Here is a 21,143-nt window from a genome sequence, read left to right on the forward strand (position 1 = left end):
AAGGTCATCCAGCTTATATGCTGCACAGTTAGGACTCACCTGCCCATTCCTTCTGGGCCCTCCAGGTTCTAGACCCTCCAGTCTATAGAGGGAAAGCGTCACATCTGCTGGGACCAAGCCCTGGACCCTCCCCACCAGGGGCCACTTCCTTCTTCCCTAGAGTGTGAGGCTGTCTGCCTTTGTGACCTCCCTGAGTGACCCTGGGGTTTTCCCAGGGCAGTTGGAACGGGGAGCCAGCGCCCAGAGTTCTTACACAGAACCAAGAGGGGAGACTATGGTGCTGGGTGGGCTCTGGGCCCTGAAGTGTCCTCTGGCCAAATTTACATGTTCTTGACTACCCAGGTGTGCATCTTCCTCTTTTTGATGAGCCAGTATATTTATAACTCATCCTTCAAAGGGTAATGAGCGGTTGGCTTCAGACTACAGTCTTGTAGAGAACCAGGAACAAATTAGGTGTTAATACATGCTATTGAACTAAGTGAGAAGGGCCATGGCAAAAAGGCAGAAAAATTGAAATAAAAAGCCCCGCATTATAAGAGTCATTCACCTCTAGTTACTAATTATTCCTAATTATGACAATCGCCTCTTGATCAGCTGCTGCATACAGAAGCTTTTAGGTGCCATTGATAGCCGTGAACTTATTTACTCTTCATGGGGCTCCTGAGAGGTGTAGATATGGGATTTCATCACTAACTCTGGATGTGTTCAGTGATGTTAAGTAACCTGCTCTAGGACACAGATCTGGCAAGGCACAGAGTCTGGATTCAAAGAGGCAGGTGTGCCCTCTGCCAACTCACAGCCAACCAGGCCTTTAGGTCCTTTAGCCAGCCGGGCAGCGAGACCAACAAGGCCTTTAGGTCCCTGGTTTTATTGTAGTCTCACAACTCCTGTGTAATTTTCTTCCCCTATTTTACAGTGAAATAAACCAAGCTTCAGAGACGTCAGGGGCCCTTCGCTAGAAGGGCCAATGGAAAGAGGAAAGAAGAGTGGCTTCAGCTTTGGCATTTCTATGCTGCGCTGTCCTGCTCTGAGACCACATCGCTCCAGACACTGGGCTGGTGTCTGAGGTCACGCTGACTTTTCCACCATGGAACAGGCTGGGAACTCCGCTGCTAGGGGTAGAGAGGGGCCTGTCTTTTTTGTCCTGGTTTGCACTTTTTTCTTCCTCACTCTTCCCCCAGCTCCTCCAGGACTGGCTCGTGCATTAGAGACACACAGAAATGCCATGTCCTCACGGAGGGCCTCTGGCCAGGCACACCGCTAGACTAGAGGCCGCTTGGGGACAGTGGAACAGGGGTGAGGGAGGAAGGTGAAGGTCCATTCAGAGGGAGGGGAGACCCAATAAATTCTAGTTTGAATATAAAGAAACAAAGAGGAAGAGAAGATGCCAGGGGTTATCTCAGAGAAGGACCAGCAGGCAAAGGCCTGGGACAGACTCTGGGTCCTACCTCCCCTTTCAAGGTGGCCCACAGCCCTGTCCAGGCAGCACGTTGGTGCTGGCACTGGTCACTGCGCCCATGCTCATTGGTAAAGCCCCCTCACTTGTCTGTTTCCCAGCCTTGACTCACTTTCCATCCTCGGAAAGGCCCAGAAGTTTGGTTCACACGGGCACAATCGGGACAGGGGTTCCTAGCTCGGCATTCAAGCCTTGCTCCAGGGTTGGAGGCTAAGCACTTGGTTGGAGGGTAGAGGCAGAACCATTGAGGGTGGGGGCAGGTAGGTAGCCCTGGAGTCCTGGGTAGATGGGAAGCTGATGGGCAAAGGACTCAGAAGGGACCTGGGGCTCCCCTGGCAAGTGAGGAGCTGCCCGGGCTGGATGGAGGCAGCTCCTGAAGGTGTGAGTTCACCAGCTCACCAGATGTTGTCATGCTTTGAGGGCTCCCGTATGACAGCTGGAAACCAGCTGTGCTTTACTCCTGCAGGGGATGGAGGGGGGCCTGCCTAGAACACCATCCCCGCCCAGCCAAGCTGTCTGTGCCAGGCTTACTTTATTCATCCTTTGTACTCAGCCTGGGGCCACCTTCCTGGAGAACATTCTGCTGTCTGACTTAGACGCCCTCTCTGGCTCCTAGGACCACTGTTTTGTCTCTATCATCATACTCGTTGCCCTCAATTGAGATTTTGCTTACTTGTCTGAGCTCCTCTAGGCTTGGAGCTCCTCAAGCATTGAGACTGTTTATCTTTTTGTTTTATCTGACCCATCATAGGGAATGAGCTGAATAGAAGCATTTTTCAGGCATGAATACATCTTCCAGTGATTGTCTATCCATTTCTAATTATGCAGAACGGCGGGTTATCTGGCCTCACAGGAGCCTCACAGCCCTGCCAGCAGAGTGATGACTTGTCCACATTTCCCAGACGCAGCTCAGGCCCCGATTGGTGGAGGGGTTTGGCTCATTCTGTGGGAGAGCTGCTGAGTCAGCACTCAGACTCCCATCTGAATCTGAAAGCCATGTATCATCCTTAAGGCAGTGATACCCAAACCTGGCTGAGACCCATTAAGGAGGATGTAAGAATACAAACATTCCAGGAAGGTACTAAAAAAAGAAAAACAAAAAGGAAGATGGAGGGAGGGAAGATGGAAAGAAGGGAGGGAGGAAGAGAAGGGAGAAACAGGGGAAAGAGATTGTAAATGCTGAATAAAGCAAGAGGCTAATGTTATGGTATAAACAGAAATCGCTCTAAAACATAGCATGATTTTAAGGAACTGATAGAGTCTCATAAAAGAGAAGCTATTTGATCATGAGGCTGGGCATAATACTCTTGAAATGCCCAGGGGCTGCATCACAGACCAAACATGTATTTCTAACTCATGACTTGGCCTGCAAACAGTGTCTGTCAAGTCTTAACCGGGTCAGTGATGTGAACTGTGGGAACCACCCCTAGGGAACAAAGCACGGTCGGCTCTGTGAGGCCGAAGGACAAAATGAATCTCAGGGCATGGACGGCGAGACCGAAGAAAAGGAGGAGGGAGTGTCAGGAAAAAGCACGCTCATCGTTTACATAGCAAGCTAGCAGTTGTTAGAAAATGGACGGCAGAAGAGGAAAAAAGATCTTGTTCAGAATCACAAAAGTATCTAAAAGAAGAAATAAGAATTGCACTGTTACTGAGCTTGTGGAGGTCTGTGAGGGGAGGCTGGGTGAGGCGAAATATGCTAAACCTTCATCTTTCTCAACAGGAAATCAACAGTCCTAGTATGAAGCTGATAAATCACAAATACACACCACAGTATGTAAAACAGACAGCTAGTGGAAGTTCCTGTACAGCACAGAGCACTCAGCTCGGTGCTCGGTGATGACCTCGAGGGGAGGGATGCGGGTGGGAGAGGCTCAGCAGGGAGGGGATATATGAATAGGTGCAGCTGGTTCACTGTTGTTGCACAGCAGGAACTAACAGCATTGTAAAGCAATTATGCTCCAACAATAGAATAAAATATTCTTGGAAAAGAAATAAAATAAGCAGGCTGTAAACATATGGATAAAAAATAAAAAAGACATTGTCTAGAATCATGGGGGTGACCAAGCTAAAGTGAAACTGAAACGAAGTTGGGAAAATGGACTTATGGCAGACTGGGGACCCAGGGAGGGTGTTCCTTAAGTACCCAGTATTTCTTAGATTTAGGAGCCCGCGAGACCTCTGCAACCTCGAATATCTGGAAACAGGAACCTCAGGTCATTATCGGGCACTGTCCAGAGCCATCTTGGACAAATTGCCTGATGGCCTTGAGTGATCTGGGAGGAGCAGGGAAGCCAGGAGTCCCTGAGTACCGACAATCCGGGCCCCCGCAGCTCGCAGCTGTGTTTCAACTTCCCTTTGAGAAGGTTCCTCACCTCATCCCCTTGTCCATACGGGTTGCTTTCAGCTCTGACGGAAGCTGACTCAGACCAGCACAGGGCTCCCGGGAAATGTCGTCACTTCCCTTCCTGATTCCTGCTGTACTGACCCCCAAGGTCACCCTGGGCCTCAGGGGGAGGTGCTGCCCTCTTCACCTCCTGACTCCTGGGTGACCCTCGCCTTGATGTCAAGCATTCTGGGGGCTTCCTGTCCTTGGCAGAGAAGGAGAAAGTTTGTGACGTCTTCATGGCTGCCCTGACCCACGTCAAGCGGGCCCCGCCCATCTGGGAACACACCAGGACTGGCAGAGGCATCTGTGTAGTGCAGGAAAGAAGTGCTGGAACGGGAACTGGGCCCGATGGGGTGAGTGTAGCTCAGCCCCTTCCTTGTAATGCGGGCTCAGGCCTCCTCCAGCTCAAACGATGTAACTACCATATGTGTCTCTTTGGCCAGGCATTTTTTGAGAGCTATCTCAGGGCAGGACCAAGACAGCCTGGTCCTTGGACCATCTGATTCCTCATTCCTGGCTTCCTAACAGGCTGACTCATACATAGCAGGTGCCCTGAGTCAATGGTAACTGTCCAGGCTCTGCGGACATCGCATTAGTGTTTTCTGCTGGTGTACACAGCACCTCCATCAGCAGGGTGAACCTGCAGACTAGGCATTATGATAATGACAGGATGTTCAAATGGGATGTTTTCTATCTCAGTTTTCAGAGGCTGAGAATGAGTAGCAGGTGGCATCCGGTGCCAGGCCCTACGTGCAGGGCTGACAAACGGGGTGGTCTGGGTGGGCTCTGTGAGCATTAGTCCATTGCCCACCCCGACCTTGTTGGAGAAAGTGAATGCTCCATTCTCTGAGCTATCGATGGTGAATTTGGGGTTTTGATATTGCACGGCTGAGAACTTGGGGAAAACAACGAGCTGTGTCTGAGCTTCGTTCCAAGAAGGATAAAACCTAGCTCTGAACAAGTGCAGTAATATGTTACTTTTCTGTGGTTGCTATAACAAATCAGCACATGTTTATGGACTTAAAACTACATGAATTTATTATCTTACAGTTCTACAGATAAGAAACTGGCATACAGCTCAGCAGGCTAACTGAGCGTCAGCAGGCTCATTCCTTTCTAGAGGTTGTGGGGAAGAATCCATTACCTGCTTTTTCCAGTTTCCAGAGGCCACTCACATTCCTGGGCTCATAACCCCTTCCTCCATCTTCAAAGGGGCTTCCCAGGTGGCTCAGTGGTAAAGGAATTCACCTGCCAATGCAGGAGATGCAGGAGATATGGGTTCGACCCCTGAGACAGGATAATCGCCCAGGAAATGGCAATCCGCTTCAGTATTCTTGTCTGAAAAATGGGCAGAGGGACCTGGCAGGCTACAGGTCGCAAGAGTCGGACGTGACTTAGCAGCTAAAAACAACAAAAAACAAAACCACCTTGGGCGTCCCAGGCGGCACTAGTAGTAAAGAATCTACCTGCCAATGCATGAGATGCAAGAGACGAGGCTAGATTCCTGGGTTAGGAAGTTCCCCTGGAGTAGGAAATGGCAGCCCATGACAGTATTTTTGCCTGGAAAATCCCATGGACAGAGGAGCCTGGAGGGCTACAGTCCAGGGGGTCTGGTAGAGTCAGCAAAAGGTCAGACATAGCTGAGCGACTGAGCAATGCAAAATGTGGATATGAACTTATTTGGAAATACGGGATTTGCATATGTAATCATGGATCTCAAGATAAGATCATTTTGGATTTAGAGTGTCCTTGTAAGAGAAAGGAGAGGCAGGTTTGATGCGCAGAGAAGTCTGTGTGAGGACAGACGAAGAGATGGCAGGGAGCCCCCAGTCATTAGTCACCAGAAGCTGGGGGAGGACCATGAAATGGATTATCCCTCAGGGCCTTAGAGACAGTGGCTCTGCTGGCCCCTTTGTGTTGGATTCTGGCTCCTAGAGCTGAAATCATTCACTGCTGCTGCTTTAATACTACCCCCGACCCTTTACATAGTGTGTTACAGCAGCCACAGGGAGCAAACAGAGATCTCATCCACTCCTACCTCTGGATCCGCCAGGAGACCCAAACAAGGCCTGGGAAGGCAGAGCACGCCTCCTGGGGCTGTGTTGCCTGCCCCTGCCCCCGTCTGAGCCCCCAGGCCCGGTAACCTGCTCCTGAATTAAGGGTACCTGGATCCACCAGGGCCATGACCCCTGACACTGGGGCAGTTGGGCTCATCAGATTTCACAGTCCACACTGGACTGAGGAAGTAAAGAGGTGCTTCAGGCCAACTCCAACCCTGGGCCAAGAAAGAATGGCCCCAAGGGTGAGAGGGCAGGATCAACTCTTATGGTCTTGGGAGCAAAGCTAATTTTGTGGCAGAGTGACAGCTGTCTACTCAACAACTGTCTCTCCACTTGTCTCAGCTAACTGCACCCCAGCTTTGCTGGAACAGCAACATCTCCTATTATAGGAAACAAGTCATTCTGAGTCTAATCAGATCATGGTAAGCCCATTCCCTACTGTCTAAAAGTCTAAAGTAACTGGTCTAAAAGTGAGAACACAATTCCATTATGGACAATGAGATGTAAAGGGAAATCTGCTAGGAATTTCCAGGAAAGATTTTCCTCCAAAAAAAGAAAGAAGCACTTGAAGGCGAGGCCCTTGGTACTCTGTCCTGCTTACTTCCAGCATGAGATGCTGTCAGGAGGGGATGTGATGTCTGGAGCTGTGGCAGCTATATTGTGTTAGTGAAGTAAACCATCATCCATGGACTAAAGATGGCAAAGAGGAAGGCTATACAGAGTCTGGGTCCTTGACGGTACCAGTGAGCCATTGGTCAATCTTGGGACTACTTGCTTCTGGAAGTATCCTTTAGTTAAAGCATTGTAGTTGGGTACTTGTTTACTTACATAGAACCATCTTTGCCAAAACAAAAACAAAAACAAAAAACACCTATAATGCAGGTTAGAGGTCACCTGGGGTTTCTGTGCTATCAATAGGCTTTTACAAGACATATAGACTTATCTGAAGTCCAGGAAGTACAAGGAAACAGAAATCAGAAGACTTGAGTTGAACTCTGATCCTCCACCTCTCCCCTGCATGAATTTAGGCACCATATAAGCCTTTCTGAGCTCCGCCTTCCACATCTGCAGAATGGGAGTGATAGTCCCAACATATGAATATTCACTGACTTTGGTCTGAGTTCAAATGAGATGACGTGTGAATACAACTTGTGACATGTCATGTAAATGACAGACTGCGAACCAGCTCCACCTGCTTCAACTTTGTGTTAATTGTGTGTGCGTATAAAGCGGGGGAGCGAGGGGAGAGAGACAGGAGAGAGAAAGAAAGATTGGGGTGGGGGTGAGGGATTTAAACAGAAGATAACAGAAGATTTACCTTCATAAGTGTGTCCCACAGGAGGTGAATCAGGTGCTTACCTGGGAAGGCAAGTCAACCAAAAGCTAGGGAGAATTCTGCATCCTTGCAGCTCTTACCTCTCACACTCAATCAGGTCCTGTCACCTCTAATTTCTGAAGGGTTCGTGGATCTGTACCTTTCCCCACTCCCACCCCATCCTCTCTGTCTCCATCCAGACCTCACCACCTCTCATTCAGAATACTGTCCCAGCCTGAGTTGGCCTCCCACCTCCATTTTGGAATCTTCACATGAGAATTCTTTCTAACACACAGGTGAGACTGTCTCCTTCTGGGGTTCGCCCTTGATAGATCCCCATTCCCTGGGTCACTGTTGACCTGCCTGCCTCTCCTTCTTAAGAGGAGGGTCCTCGCCACCCCCGCCACCCCCAGTACCCTGCACAGGGCTTGGTGCAAAGGGGATGCTCCATCAATATTTGTCAAAAGGAAACAGCCCCCGGGATTCAAACCTTGGGAGGATTAAGACATCGTTTGGTGTCTCCCAGGTGAGTGAGTGAGTGAAGTCGCTCAGTCGTGTCCAGCTCTTTGCAACACCATGGACTGTAGCCTACCAGGCTCACCCATCCATGGGATTTTCCAGGCAAGAGTACTGGAGTGGGTTGCCATTTCCTTTTCCAGGGGATCTTCCTGACCCAGGGACTGAACCCAGGTTCCTGCATTGCAGGCAGATGCTTTACCCTCTGAGCCACAAGAATCCCTGGTGTCTCTCAAGGACTGTCTGAAATTAAAGAATCTGAGTCACCAATGCTTTTCTGCATGTAGACACTTTATTGATAGTTAGCAGCTATGTTGGAGAATAAGGTGTCCAGGGTGGCATTTGGGATGGGGCTGGTCACTTGCTATAGGTCTTGGAGGCTAACTCCGGGAGACCCAGGAGGTCTTCTGTCAGCCCAGAGCCAGCTGGCTGGTCCTCCTCTTCACTGTCTGCTGACGGCCCATCCTTAGTTTCATCTGAAATAGGAGAGAGAAGCCGAGTCCAACCTGGATCCAATTTCTCCCTCATTTCTTCCCCTATGACCCAAAAGAGACCCCAGCCTTTGATGGGAGCTCTCTAGTAATGCCCCTCCAGAGGGACATTTCTGGGGCGGGGCACAAGACTTATAGCCTAGCTCTAGGGACATATTAAGAGCATGATGGCCTTGGGTTCATCAACTGAGAAGATAAAATCAGAGTTGAGGACTTCCCTGGCAGTCCAGTGGTTAAGAATCTGCCTGTCGATGCAGGGGACACGGTTCATTCCCCGGTCTGGGGAGATTTCACATACCGCAGAGCAAGGAAGCCCATGTGCCGCAATCACTGAGCCCGCGACTCACAACTACTGAGCCCGTGCCTCCTAGAGCCTGTGCTCCGCAACAGAAGAGACCTCAAGGAGAAACCAGCACACCCCAACTAGAGAAAGCCCATGCAGCTACGAAGACCCAGCACAGCCAAAAATAAATAAATTAATAATAATTATAAAAAGCAGAGTTGCGAGCCTAAAACGTGTGTTGGCCAAGTTGCTTCCCTGCTGAGCACTCCACCCTTTCGCTCCCCACATGAGGAGCTCCTGTCAAGCTGAAAATCTCAGCCCCAGCATCACCTCCCCCAGGAAGCCTTCCCAGAGGCTCCGGGGAGATGCCAGCCTTCCCTCCCTTGGGACCTCCATAGTGAGGGGTCAGGCTTCCATCATGGCACCACAAAGCGGAAGGGCATTCACTGGTTATGTCACTCACTCCCCCACTCTTCCGGAAGCTTCTGCACCGCTCTCTCTATTCCCAGTGTCCTCATGATTCACTTCCCCTCAGCACCTTTGCAACAGGAAGAGATGAAATGCCCACTTCCCCCTGGCAGAAAGCCCTTTCTAAGCTGTTTCAGCCAAGCCTCCGAGGGCAGCAAACAGGAAGTTCAAGGGTCTCTCCCCACAAGTGCTGCCTGCCCGTGGCTCCCTTCTCAACCCTTTCAGCTCTCCCCACCCCAGGCCCCCAGGGTCTTCTCGCTGTGCCCCCATCAGAACAGGAGCCCTTGGCAAAGAGGACTCACTGCCCCTGCCCCCAGACTGTGAGCCCCTCACGGGACGGGGCGATGTCAATGGCATCCCAGGGACCCGGTGACCCCCTGCTCCCCACCTGCCGAGGCCTTCAGAGACTGGATGTACTTGGACCAGAAGGAGCAGTCAGCTTTTTTCAGGCCCTGTCGGTTGGGGAGCAGGACACTGAGCTCCTTGTAGCTCTCTGCGCCATCGCGGGGGACAAAGTCAGGCCAGGGGGCTGCAAATTCAGGCGCTCTCCTGGAGAACTCATGAGGGTAGTTGGGATTTCTGGGGAAATGAGAAGAAAGCAACACCCATGAGGAACGATGCTCTTTCCTGTCATCATCTGAGGTCACTGCCCACTCACACACAGTCTCTGAGGACCTAGTCACACATCCTTAGGTGTCGGAGCAGGAGTTGAAAACCCGCCCCATCTGATTCCAGGGCTGTGCTCCTAACAGCTGTGTTACACATGAGTGAAGAAACAGAGGCCCTGACTCACCCCTCTTAGGCCATTTCAGGAAGAGGAAAAGATGTGAGTTCAGGACCCAGCAGTGTTTCCCAGGACCTAGCCCTGCCCTTTTGACTTTCTCATCGCTCAGGAGGTCACATGTCCCTTTCAATTCCGGTGATCTTTGCTCTGCCAGTGTCTGGAATGCCTTTGTTTGCCCAAGGCCTGGGCAGGAAGGTGGGCCTGGAGCTGAACAAATTTGTTGGCCACCTACAGGTCAACTCGTCCTTTGAGGTTTTCAGGGGGCTGAGCGCTGAGCTAGGTGAGCGCTGCTGGTCTGGTGTAAAGGGACAGAGGTAAACCACAGCAGGGCGGGCAGTGAAGCAGGAACTGGTTCCAGAGGAAGGAACGGTGAGCACACTAGCTGGGCTAGAATAGAGGTGTGTGGGAAGGCTGGAGGGAGACAAGGAAGGGTCTTGAGCACTGGAACTTCATTTGACCATCTAAGATGGCCGTCCTGCACTTGGGGTGATCCTGCCTTCCAGGGGGCATTTGGTAATGTCTGAGATATTTTTGTTTTCATAAATGGAAGGACTGATGATGAAGCTAAAGCTCCAAAATTTTGACCACCTAATGTGAAGAGCCGACTGCTTGGAAAAGACCCTGATGCTGGGAAAAGTTGAGGGCAAGAGGAAAAGGGGGTGGCAGAGAATGAGATGGTTGGATGGCATCATCAACTCAATGGACATGAGTTTGAGTAAGCTCTGGGAGATAGTGAAGGCCATGGGGTAGCAAAAAGTCGGACACAACTGAGTGACTGAACAGCAACAACATAACTGGAACACAGGTGAGGTGCTCCTAGCATCTAGTGGATGGAGGCCAGGGATGCTGCTAGACAGCCTACAATGCCTAGGAAGCCCCGCCACGAAGACTCACCCAGACCAGTGTCAACAGTGCTGAGGGGGAGAAAGTCTAGAGCCATCCAAGGGAATATACGATTGGGATGTTTCTGTACCAAGGTCACTTTGGGTGGAAGGGGAGAATGAGTCAGGGAGACCACTGGCAGGGAGGCAAGGGTGAGTCCATCAGTGCAAAGTGTGACCTTTGCGTTCAGAGGGAGGGGAAGGGATGCACACGACAGCCTCCAGGCGCACATGGTCCACTCACCCGGATCGGATGAAGTTGGAAAAATACTGCATGATTTTCAGGGAAAGGCTTTTCTCCTCCAGAGTAAACTGCCCCTCGTAGGCAGGGTAGAAGGGAAGCCCAAAGGCATACAGAACATCTGTCAGCAATTCCAAGCTGGGAAAACACACGGAAACAAAAGTTACAAGAAAAAACAAAAGTTAAAGGAATATTAAACTGCTGGAAGAACCCACATGAGCCAAAATCCAGTATTCATGCCCCAGTGAAGATTTTCTCTCTTTATGTCTTAGATTCCTGTGTGGCGCTTAATTGAGTTGAGATTCTGCTTGGCCCTTAGTCCAGTGGCCCCTTGGGCAGATCCTTGGCACACAGATAGGTTGAAGAGTACCCAACCCTGAGAATGCAACTCCCTGGAAACATCTGTAAGACCAAGAAATTTTCTAAGACAATGTTCTCTTGACTGCATTCCATGATACTTAGAACACTATCAATTGAACATCTGTTTGTTCAAAGTAACTTGTGTTTTCAACCCCTTCTCTGTGCTAATTCTTATAATTATATATGGCTTATACTCTCCAACTCTTTTCCAGGTTGACACTCATCCATGTATCCCACTCAGTACAATGCCTGGCACATAACTGGTCAATAATACATATGCTATGTTTAACTGGAGATCTGGATGGATGTGAGAGTTGGACTGTGAAGAAAGCTGAGCGCTGAAGAATTGATGCTTTTGAACTGTGGTGTTGGAGAAGACTCTTGAGAGTACCTTGGACTGCAAGGAGATCCAACCAGTCCATCCTAAAGGAGATCAGGCCTGGGTGTTCTTTGGAAGGAATGATGCTAAAGCTGAAACTCTAGTACTTTGGCCACCTCATGCAAAGAGTTGATTTATTGGAAAAAGACTCTGATGCTGGGAGGGATTGGGGGCAGAAGGAGAAGGGGACGACAGAGGATGAGATGGCTGGATGGCATCACCAACTCAATGGATGTGAGTTTGCGTGAACTCCAGGAGTTGGTGATGGACAGGAAGGCCTGGCGTGCTGCAATTCATGGGGTCGCAAAGAGTCGGACACGACTGAGAGACTGAACTGAACTGAACTGAACTGAATAAGCAGCAGGCAGGAGGGAATAAAGATTTGGAAGCCCAATGAGTGGTTGAAATGGACTGAGCTGGCGATGGGGAGACAAGTCCAGTGGCGCACAGGTCCATGGGAGTGAGTGCTGGGAGAAAGGCTGGAGGGACTTTATAGCAGTGTAGCAAAGAATCTGACTTTTCCCAAGAAGTCTGGCCCATGCCCTCTGGTGGCTGGGAAGTAATCCATGCCATACCGATGTGAGTGTCTTTCTTTAGGGCAGCACTTTGTTGGCCACGCTGGACCTTCCTTAAATGTAGCAGTATCAGCACAGGGGCTGGCCATGCCAGATCAACCACGTGACTTAGTGTGGGGGCTCTGTGTCATATGATAACAGTCAACCTGGAGACTGAGGTTAACCACGTGGGAAATCAATGAAGCAATCACTCATGCTTATATAAAGGGGCTCCTATCAAAGCTCTGAGCGAGTTTGAAGGCGCCTCCCTGGTTGACACCACTCTGGGTGCATCTTTGTTGTTGTTCAGTTGTGAAGTTGTGCCCGACTCTTTGCCGCTCCATGGACTGCAGCATGCCAGGCTTCCTGATCTTTCACTATCTCTCAGAGTTTGCTCAAACCCATGTCCATCAAGTCAGTGACGCCATCCAACCATCACATCCTCTGTCGCCCCCTTCTCCTCCTGTCCTCAATCTTCCCCAGCATCAGGGTCTTTTCTAATGAGTTGGTTCTTCGCATCAGGAGGCCAAAGTATTAGAGCTTCGTTGTCACACATCAGCATCCAGAGTATGACCCTCCCGATTCCGCGGGGAGAGGACAATAGCAGAGCTTCATGTTCGGAAGCCCCCTGGACTCTGCGCTCTGCCGCTCTTCCTTTGTCTGATCGTAATCTACATCCCTTCCTTGTGACAACCTCAACCATGACTACAGCAGCTTTCCGTGAGGTCTGTAAGTCCTTCTAGTGAATTTTCAAACCAGAGGGTAGTTTGGGGAACCCTCCAAATTTGCACTTGTCCTCAGAAATGAGCGAGGTCTTATGGGGAGGCCATGTTCTCTGACCTTGCACTTGGCCAAATTTATCACGAGAGCCAATTTCTTAACTTTATAGATGAGGAAGATGAAGTTCAGAGAGGTTTCCTGACTTACTCAGAGACAGTAGGAACTTGAACAGCAGAGTTGGGTCAAGAACCTTGCTAGGAAGGCATGATGCTAGCAAAAGACCTGAGGAGAGTGGTCCGAGGACACTGTCCCTGGTCTTGGCTCCTCTACTTTCAAGCCGAGCGATTTCTCAAAAATTACTTGACCACCCTGATTTCCTGTTTTGTCATCTACGGAACGAGTGTGAAATACCTGCTGCACATGGCTGCAGTGAAGTTTGAAATAAGGGGGATGCAATGGGGACTTGAAAGCTTGGCCCACTTCTTTCTCATCCATCACTCTACTTCCAGATTTAATCAACCATCTTTGCGGAGTCAGTGGCGTCTCTGAGCCAGGGGTACAGAGTCACCAGTGATTCTCACCAGCGCTGGTACAATGGGCAGATATGCCCAGTGCTGGTCCTGGGAAAGGGCTTAGATTACATGACTCCCATGTAAAGGCAATTTGTACAGAGACTAAACTGCTCTAAAACAAGAAGCAAAGTTGTGTGACTAGACAGTGTGACTCTGAGTGACCCACTGTGATGACCCCAGAGATGGGAAGGGAGACCCTCAAGATGAGGGATGTGAAGGGGGACATTTCAAGCGCAGAAGGGGCCTTCTCTGCTGTTCCTCACTTGCTTAGGCTGGGAACTGCAGTGACCCACGGGCCTGAGGTGGGCCTGGGGGCCTGGCACCTGGTCTAGCCTGGGGACTTCCTAGGGGCTTGAGAGCCAGAGTGCTTCCTGTGACCATCAGACTTATCAGCAGGTGTACATGTGACCGCAGCAGGGCACAGGAGAAATGACGCGCTACTGAGTCACTCAGCTGAGACCCTGCTCTGTCTGTCACTTGTCACCTGTGTAACTTTAGATGAGTCATCTGATGTCTCTGAGGCTGAGTTTCTTCATCATGAAATACAGACCAGCGCATCCATGGCACGTGGAGGCTATTAAAACACGTGTTTCACAAATGCCGGGAACTACTGTGATTATGGTTTTTATTGTTCCGTAGCTAAGTCGTGTCCAACACTTTGTGACCGCAAGGACTGCAGCATACCAGGCTCCCCCGTCCTCCACTATCTCCAGAAGATTGCTCAGATTCATATCTATTGAGTCCGTGATGCTATCTAACCACCTCATCCTCTGGTGCCCCCTTCTCCTCCTGCCTTCAATCTTTCCCAGCATCAGCTTCTTTTCCAATGAGCTGGCTCTTCGCATCACGTGGCCAAAGTATTGGAGCTTCATCTTCAGTATCACTCCTTCCAGTGAATAGTCAGGGTTGATTTCCTTTAGGAATGATTGGTTTGATCCCTTGCTATCCAAGGGACTCTTAAGAGTCTTCTTCAGTATCAAAATTCAAAAGCATCAATTCTTTGGCACTCAGCCTTCTTTACAGTCCAACATTCACATCCGTACATGACTACAGGAAAAACCATCGCTTTGAGTATATGAACCTTTGTTGGCCAAGTGATGTCTCTGCTTTTTAATATGCTGTCTAGGTTTGTCTAGGCTTTTCTACCAAGCAATAAGCATCTTTTAATTTCATGACCACAGTCACCATCCACAGTGATTCTGGAGCCCAAGAAAAGAAAATCCGTCACTGTTTCTGGTGCCTTCATGAAAGGCATCACAGAAAGAACATGAGACAGTGTGAGTCTGCAGGACCAAGGGTGCTCAGAATCATAGTCCTAAAGGGTGATGTCTCTTTGCAGCTGTTGTCAGGTACCCCGATCCTCTCAGAACCAAGGTAAACTTTCCTTCAGTCCTGAGCAGGGAGGAGGAAGTGGCGCCAGAATTTATAGGTTCTGGGACCCGAAGGGCCAAGCCCCTTGTTCGGTGACAAAGCATCCACGGTCAAGCTCAGACAAAGCCCAGAGTCTGCAGTCCCCACCTGGACCGTTCAGCGGCCAGCTCTCCTCAGCGCCTGTTCACAGCTACCATTTCCCGAGCACCTGTGATGCACCAGAGACTGTGGTCGATCTTTGATCAGCAACATTAAGGACCAGCCAGGAAGTAAGAGTAGCACCTGCATCATTTGCAGATGATGACCCAAGGCCCAGAAAGGTGATATATCACAGGAGAGCCAGGGTCCGAAGCTGTCTCTCAGACCCCCAAACCCTGTCTCCATCTACTCTACCTGTAGGGGAGGGGGCTGGGGACCACTGCAGGATACTAACGCCCCACGAGAGGGAAAGGAACGCAAGACAAAAAACACCAGGGAGGTGCTCATGTTGTAACGAGGGCGATAAAGATGTCTCACCTATGCCCACACTTGGTAGCTCACCAGTCACTTTATCCTTATGATCCCCAATCCCTGTGAGTAGATGGTACTGGAGTGATTTGTAGAGTTTTACACTGGACAAAACTGAGGCTCCAAGACGTCATTTTCCCGCCAAGGTCCTGAAACTCAGCAATGATGCTGGGACGAGGCCTGCGATCGAAGGCCAGCTATCCTCCTGGCCTCGTGGCAAGGGCTCCTCTGTCAGCACCCCACCACTGGGCTGCTTGAGGTCTGTGCCTCTCAAAGGCTGTAGGGGAAAGAGGGGGGCCTGGAGTCTCAGGGGTCGGCCTCTCCCCTCTGTTACCCCCAGCCCAGCCTGCTCCTCCTCTGGTGTGTGGGAGGGAGCCACCTGCAGAGAAAGTAGCTCTATTCCTTTCCTACTGCTGCCCTAAGAAGGGTTTCCCAGGTGGCTCAGTGGTAAAGAACCTGCCTGCCAATGTGGGAGATGAGGGTTTGATCCCTGGGACAGGAAGAGGCTTTGGAAGAAGAAATGGCAACCCACTCCGGTATTCTCATCTAGAAAATCTCATGGACAGAGGAGTTTGGAGGGCTACTGTCTATGGGGTCACAAAGAGTCGGACACGGCTGAGCAACTAAACAAGTGGCTTAAAACAACAGGAATGTACTATCTTGCAGGTTCTGGAGTTCAAAGGCCTAGCATGGGTCTCACCAGGCCAAAATCAAGTGGTCAGTGGGCTCTGCTCCTTTGGGAGTCCCTGCAGAAGGACCTGTTTCCTGCTCACTGGGTGGGGAGCCGGGGGCTGTGTCGGAACTGAAATCCTCAAGGGGCAGAACCCGGGCGGCTCCCACTCTCTAGCTGGAAACTGTAGGCCATTCCCAGCTCCGACAGGCCATGGTCCACGGTCCTCTTCCTCCATCCTCAAAGCCACAGCATTCAGTGGAGTCCTCCTCTCCTCCCATCTCTCTGACTTGTTCCTCTGGCCCCTCTCCAGCCTTGAGGAACACACGTCGTTAGATTGGGCCCACCTGGGGATTCCTGAGTCACCTCCCATCTCAAGGTCCTTAATCTTAATCACATCTGCCAGGACCCCTTGCCACATAAGATGATGTATCCACAGCCTGGGGGATTTGGATGTGGACATTTGGAGGGGCCATATTCTGCCTCCACAGTGGCCTTTCTACCGCCACTTCCAAAGAAAGCTGAGTTCCACATGGTGTCGTGAACAGAGTTCGGATCCTGACTCCATCACTTGGTACCTGTGAAGTCTTATAGAAGATCCATAACCGCTCTGGGCCTCAGGGTCCTCATCGGCAAAAGGGTGATACAATCAAGCTTCCAAACATTAAGTGAGGTTTAGCAACAACGGTTTCATACCTCTTGCACAGTTTCTGGTTCCAGTGCCCATTCCCGTTTCCTTTACCTTATAAGAACCATCAGAAAGCTTAGGAGTAAAGGTCTTTAACTTGGGGCTTCCATTATAGGGTTTCAGAGGACCACAAATTCCCTGAAACTGGGTGTGAGCTGCTGTGACAGTGTGCACGTGCATCTTTCTTGGGAGAAGCTTCACAGCTTCCATCCTGTTTCCGGGAAGATCATGGGCCCATGGTGTGCTGATGAACATTTAAACCTTGGCCTTTGCCGATGTACATGGTCTCCTGCCTGTGCACGCGTGTGCGTGTGCTCAATCGCTACAGTTGTGTCTGACTTTTTGCAACCCCATGGACTGTAGCCCACCAGGCTCCTCTATCCATGGGATTCTCCAGGCAAGAATACTGGAGTGGGTTGACACGCCCTCCTCCAGGGGATCTTTCCAACCCAGGGATCCAACCCATGTCTCTTACATCTCCTGCATTAGCAGGCAGGTTCTTTACCACTAACGTCACCTGAGAAGCCCCCTCATGCCTGTAGACAGTACCAAACTACTAAAGAGACATCATGAAGCACAGAGTTGGGAAGAGAGGTGCACACTGGCTCTGGGGAGCACACACAGGCGGGCTCCAGCCCACCACCCAAAGGTCACAGAGCACTGCTTCGGGGAAAGGCCTGGCCTTCCAGCCCATCTGATCTGTCTAATTTGAGAGCTTGTTGTTGTTGTTTGCTTTGTTGTTTCCTTAGCAGGGCTGATCTTTATCAGGATGCTGGAGTTATTTCAAGCTGTTGACGGCAAACATCTGGAGGAGGGGCAGGCAGTGGGGAGCCTTGGAAGAAAGCATTTGGGATTGGAGGACCAAGGCCTCTGTGAGTCTGGGCCTGAGAACTCCTGAGCTTCTGGAGGAAGAAGAGGGATTTGGATTCGGTTATCAGCAGAGGGAGACACAGAAGGACACTCCAGGGACTGTCAAGGTAAAAGAAGAAACTCGCTAGCTGAGAGGCTGCAGTGCTGAGGCTGCGGGCAGACAGTTCAGGCATATTGATCTGGCTTCTTTGCTTTGTGCTGGGTTTGATCGCTGACAGGTCATAGACCCAGACCTGTGGCAGCTGTACAAGGCATGCCGCTTTGATTTAGCCTTTCGATGTCATTTGCTAACAATCTGCCCACCAAGATTCCCTAACACAACAGTCACTCGTTCTATCTCAGGCCAGGTCTACATCTTCTCGTCATCCCATGTGGATGTGAGGTCTGGGAACACTTCCTTCCCCGGGCTGGGTGAGCTCAGCTCAAACTCTGCTTCCACCTCTGACTCTTGGTTGTTCTCTCTGTGAGATGTATCTTATCATCCCTGTTCAGCCTCCCCCGTGGTATCACCAGATGCTCACAGACTGATGGTGGATGGAAGTCCCTCTAAAATTACAAATTGCCATCCAAGCAAGGGCTTCCCAGGTGGCGCAAGTGGTAAACAGCCCACCTGCCAATGCAGAAGATGTAAGAGACTTGGGTTCGATCCCTGGGTCAGGAAGATCTTCTGGAGAAGGAAATGGCAACCCACTCCAGCATTTGTGCCTGGGAAAGCCCATGGACAGAGGAGCCTGGCGGGCTGCAGTCCACAGGGCTACAAAGAGTCAGGCACAACTGAAGCGACTGAGCACACAGCCCATCCAAGCAAGAGCTACTGTTGCTGGTGCTGGTCACGGTACATACAGCCAGGGAGGGGGAAGGATCCAGCAGCTCCCCGCCCAGGGGATAACATGGGCTTTGAGCTCAGGATGTGAATACAGTTCAGAGGATGGTTGCAAACACGGCATGTCGGGGCAGGATTGCACTTGAGCCACATTTGCCAAAGGCCTACTGTGCGCCACGCTCAGAACAGGTGCGGGGGTTAAGTGAGGATTAAGTCCGCCTTTCCGTCATGGAGCTCAGAGTCTGAAGTGCAGAGAAGCCGACATCACAAAGAATACGATTCTGAGAGATAGATGCCAAATGATAGAATCATTGGCAAAGCTTTGTAAAGAGAAAAGTGTTGCTACTTATTTTAGGTCAGGGAATGGAGAGGAGTTTGTAGAAAGTCAGCCAGGAGAAATTATGGTTGACCTGGCCTCGAAAGGTGAGTAGGGGTCTCTAGAGAGGGGGTTAAGTACAGACAGGCGTTTGAGCAGAGACTCGGGGCATGTGAATCACAGTGGGTTTGGAGCTTTGTGCGGAGGCCGGGACGGGAGGCGTGGCCTGGCACAGAGAGGTGGGCGCCGCAGCAGGTGACAGAGCCCCCAGTGCTCTGGGCCTCGTATACTGTGAGAAGCGCATCATGCTGACCAATGAAAGTGGAGTTTTTCCTGATTCAGGAAAACCGAAAGTTTGGGAACCACTCGAGTGCATGCTCATTAAGGTCTTTCGGCTCTGGTCCTGTGAAAGGCATGAGAACTGAGACCAGAGGAACTGAGGGCCACATCTGAAGGGATGGGGGACATCGGTGATCTCTACACAAGCCAGTCACCAGCTGATCCCTTTGGGAATGATTGCTGGAGTAGGCTGGGAAGATAGATTAGAATAGAATTGCAGGGTGGCTGCAATTATCCGGTAAGGACAGAAGTCTGCTTCCTTTAACAGATTGCGCCCTGCCCCCCCATCCCCGCCCTAGCCCTGACCTTACCTTCTAGCCAACCTGCTCACCTAAAATCTGCTGGATTTGCAGGGAGGCTAAGCCTGCATTCCAGCGAGTTAAAAGCAAAGTCACATTTCGGAGACTATTCACACACAAGCTCCTGACCTGAGCTCTGCTTCCAGCATAAGGGAGGCATCACACAGGGACACCAGGGCTTCTTAGGGAGCAGGACTGAGGTGCTGTCCCCAGAGAAATACACTTGGTTCTGGGCCCTGTGGACACAGTGACCTGTGCTGGGGAGCAGGGTGAGGGAGGGATGGGTAGTATCTTTCTTGACATAAACAGGCCATGTGTTTGCCTTCTGGAGGTTGAAGAGGCTTGGCTGCTGAAAGGCCACGGCTCCAGCCTATGTGACTGGATTGATCTGAGTTTCTATCCTTGTTCTGTCTGCAGGAGGAAGTTTGTTGATCTCATCCCCATAAAATATACTCCTTTTCTTATCTTTAGCCAGCATCTCTTGACAAGTTCCTCCAAAGGAAATTAGGAAACATGAAGGAATAAGTCCTTCTACTTCCCAGGCCTTTTTTTTTTTTTTTTTGAAGGGTTGTTAAATAACTTACAAATAGAAGCTTACCAGTATGCTTCTCTTTGTGCCAATCTAATATGCAAAAGTTCAGATTCTGCCCATGAATTAATTAAGAAGTAATTATATGCTTTGGCTTGTGTTTTACAAAAGGATTCCCTATACAATACTTTAAATAACACAGCCTCATCCATGGCTCCAGATGAAATAGTTGCAATATTTCCATAGCTCCCTAAAGCCCAGCAGAGCTGGATGATATATGCTTTGGCAATACAGGCGACACTTTCAAAGGACTTGCTGGATTAACCTGGACATTTTATTCCCTACATAAGGCATAACAACTGTTGCTCAGAAAAGGCTGAACTTTCGTGGCCCAACACATCTATTCTCACCAGGAAGTTATGTGTCTACCAAGAACCAACAGTGTTCCTCGCTCATCTGTGCCTGTTATAGCTCTCACTGTAATTACAGAGCTGGATTAAATGCATTGCATATCTTGTGGATGCCCCACTTTCAAGAAACCAAAAGTGGACATCACAGAGCTTGCATTATGGTTTTGGTTTTGCACAAATTTCAAAGAGAGAATTCCAAACTGTGTTCTACTCAAACTTTTGACCCTGCAGGAAGCAGAGCAAGTAAATGTACGTTTATATGCTTACAGTTCAAATTAAATGTTTAAGGCATATACATACCTTATTCATTTTCACAAGTTCCCATTTTAGTTAACTTTCCTGATTAACTAAATGATCATAATATTGGATAACAGGGTTTCCAATGGTTTTTAGTGAGTTGTGTTATGAGTGTGAAAGAAAAGACCAATGTGCATTCTACATAATCTTAAAAATCTCCAATGTCTTCCTATCATACTCAAATACAATAATATCTCTGCCTGCCACAGCTTGCAAACTCCTATGTGAACTGCAAGACCCCATCTTTTTCTCCCACATCTCCAACTACTCTCCTGCTCTTCAAAAGACTTTAGTTCTCTATCCCTCTTTATCCTCAGACATGCCAAGCTTTTTTCCTTTTTTCTTCCTACTGCCATTATCCGAATTTATTCTACTTATTTATCATCTGTTCTTTGCAACCTATTCTTAGACCCTTATCAGCCTTACCCCATGACTATAGTGTTAGTCCCAAGAGTGTAGCCCTTCTCTTCTTACCAATTGCTCTATCTCTAGGATTTCCATCTCAGAGAATCAGGGGCATAGAAGATAGTAGTTATTTGTTGAATCAGTGCTTAA

At 49.8% G+C, this 21,143-nt stretch overlaps 1 protein-coding gene across 1 annotated transcript in view; it reads right to left on the bottom strand.

Annotated features, from left to right (window-relative positions):
* Nucleotides 1–8,006: 8,006 nt before the first annotated feature.
* Nucleotides 8,007–21,143, bottom strand: part of TG (thyroglobulin) — a 235,215-nt gene continuing 222,078 nt past the window's right edge. Inside the window, exons 46-48 of the mRNA XM_061438544.1 lie at nt 10,888–11,022; nt 9,367–9,557; nt 8,007–8,212 (exon numbers count right to left, since the gene is read on the bottom strand). Of these exons, the coding sequence (XP_061294528.1) occupies nt 8,094–8,212; nt 9,367–9,557; nt 10,888–11,022 (445 nt within the window). The 3' untranslated portion in view covers nt 8,007–8,093. The remainder of the gene's footprint in view (nt 8,213–9,366; nt 9,558–10,887; nt 11,023–21,143) is intronic.

This window comes from Bos javanicus, chromosome 14 (genome assembly GCF_032452875.1).
Source record: "Bos javanicus breed banteng chromosome 14, ARS-OSU_banteng_1.0, whole genome shotgun sequence".
In the NCBI taxonomy this organism is placed as follows: domain Eukaryota; kingdom Metazoa; phylum Chordata; class Mammalia; order Artiodactyla; family Bovidae; genus Bos; species Bos javanicus.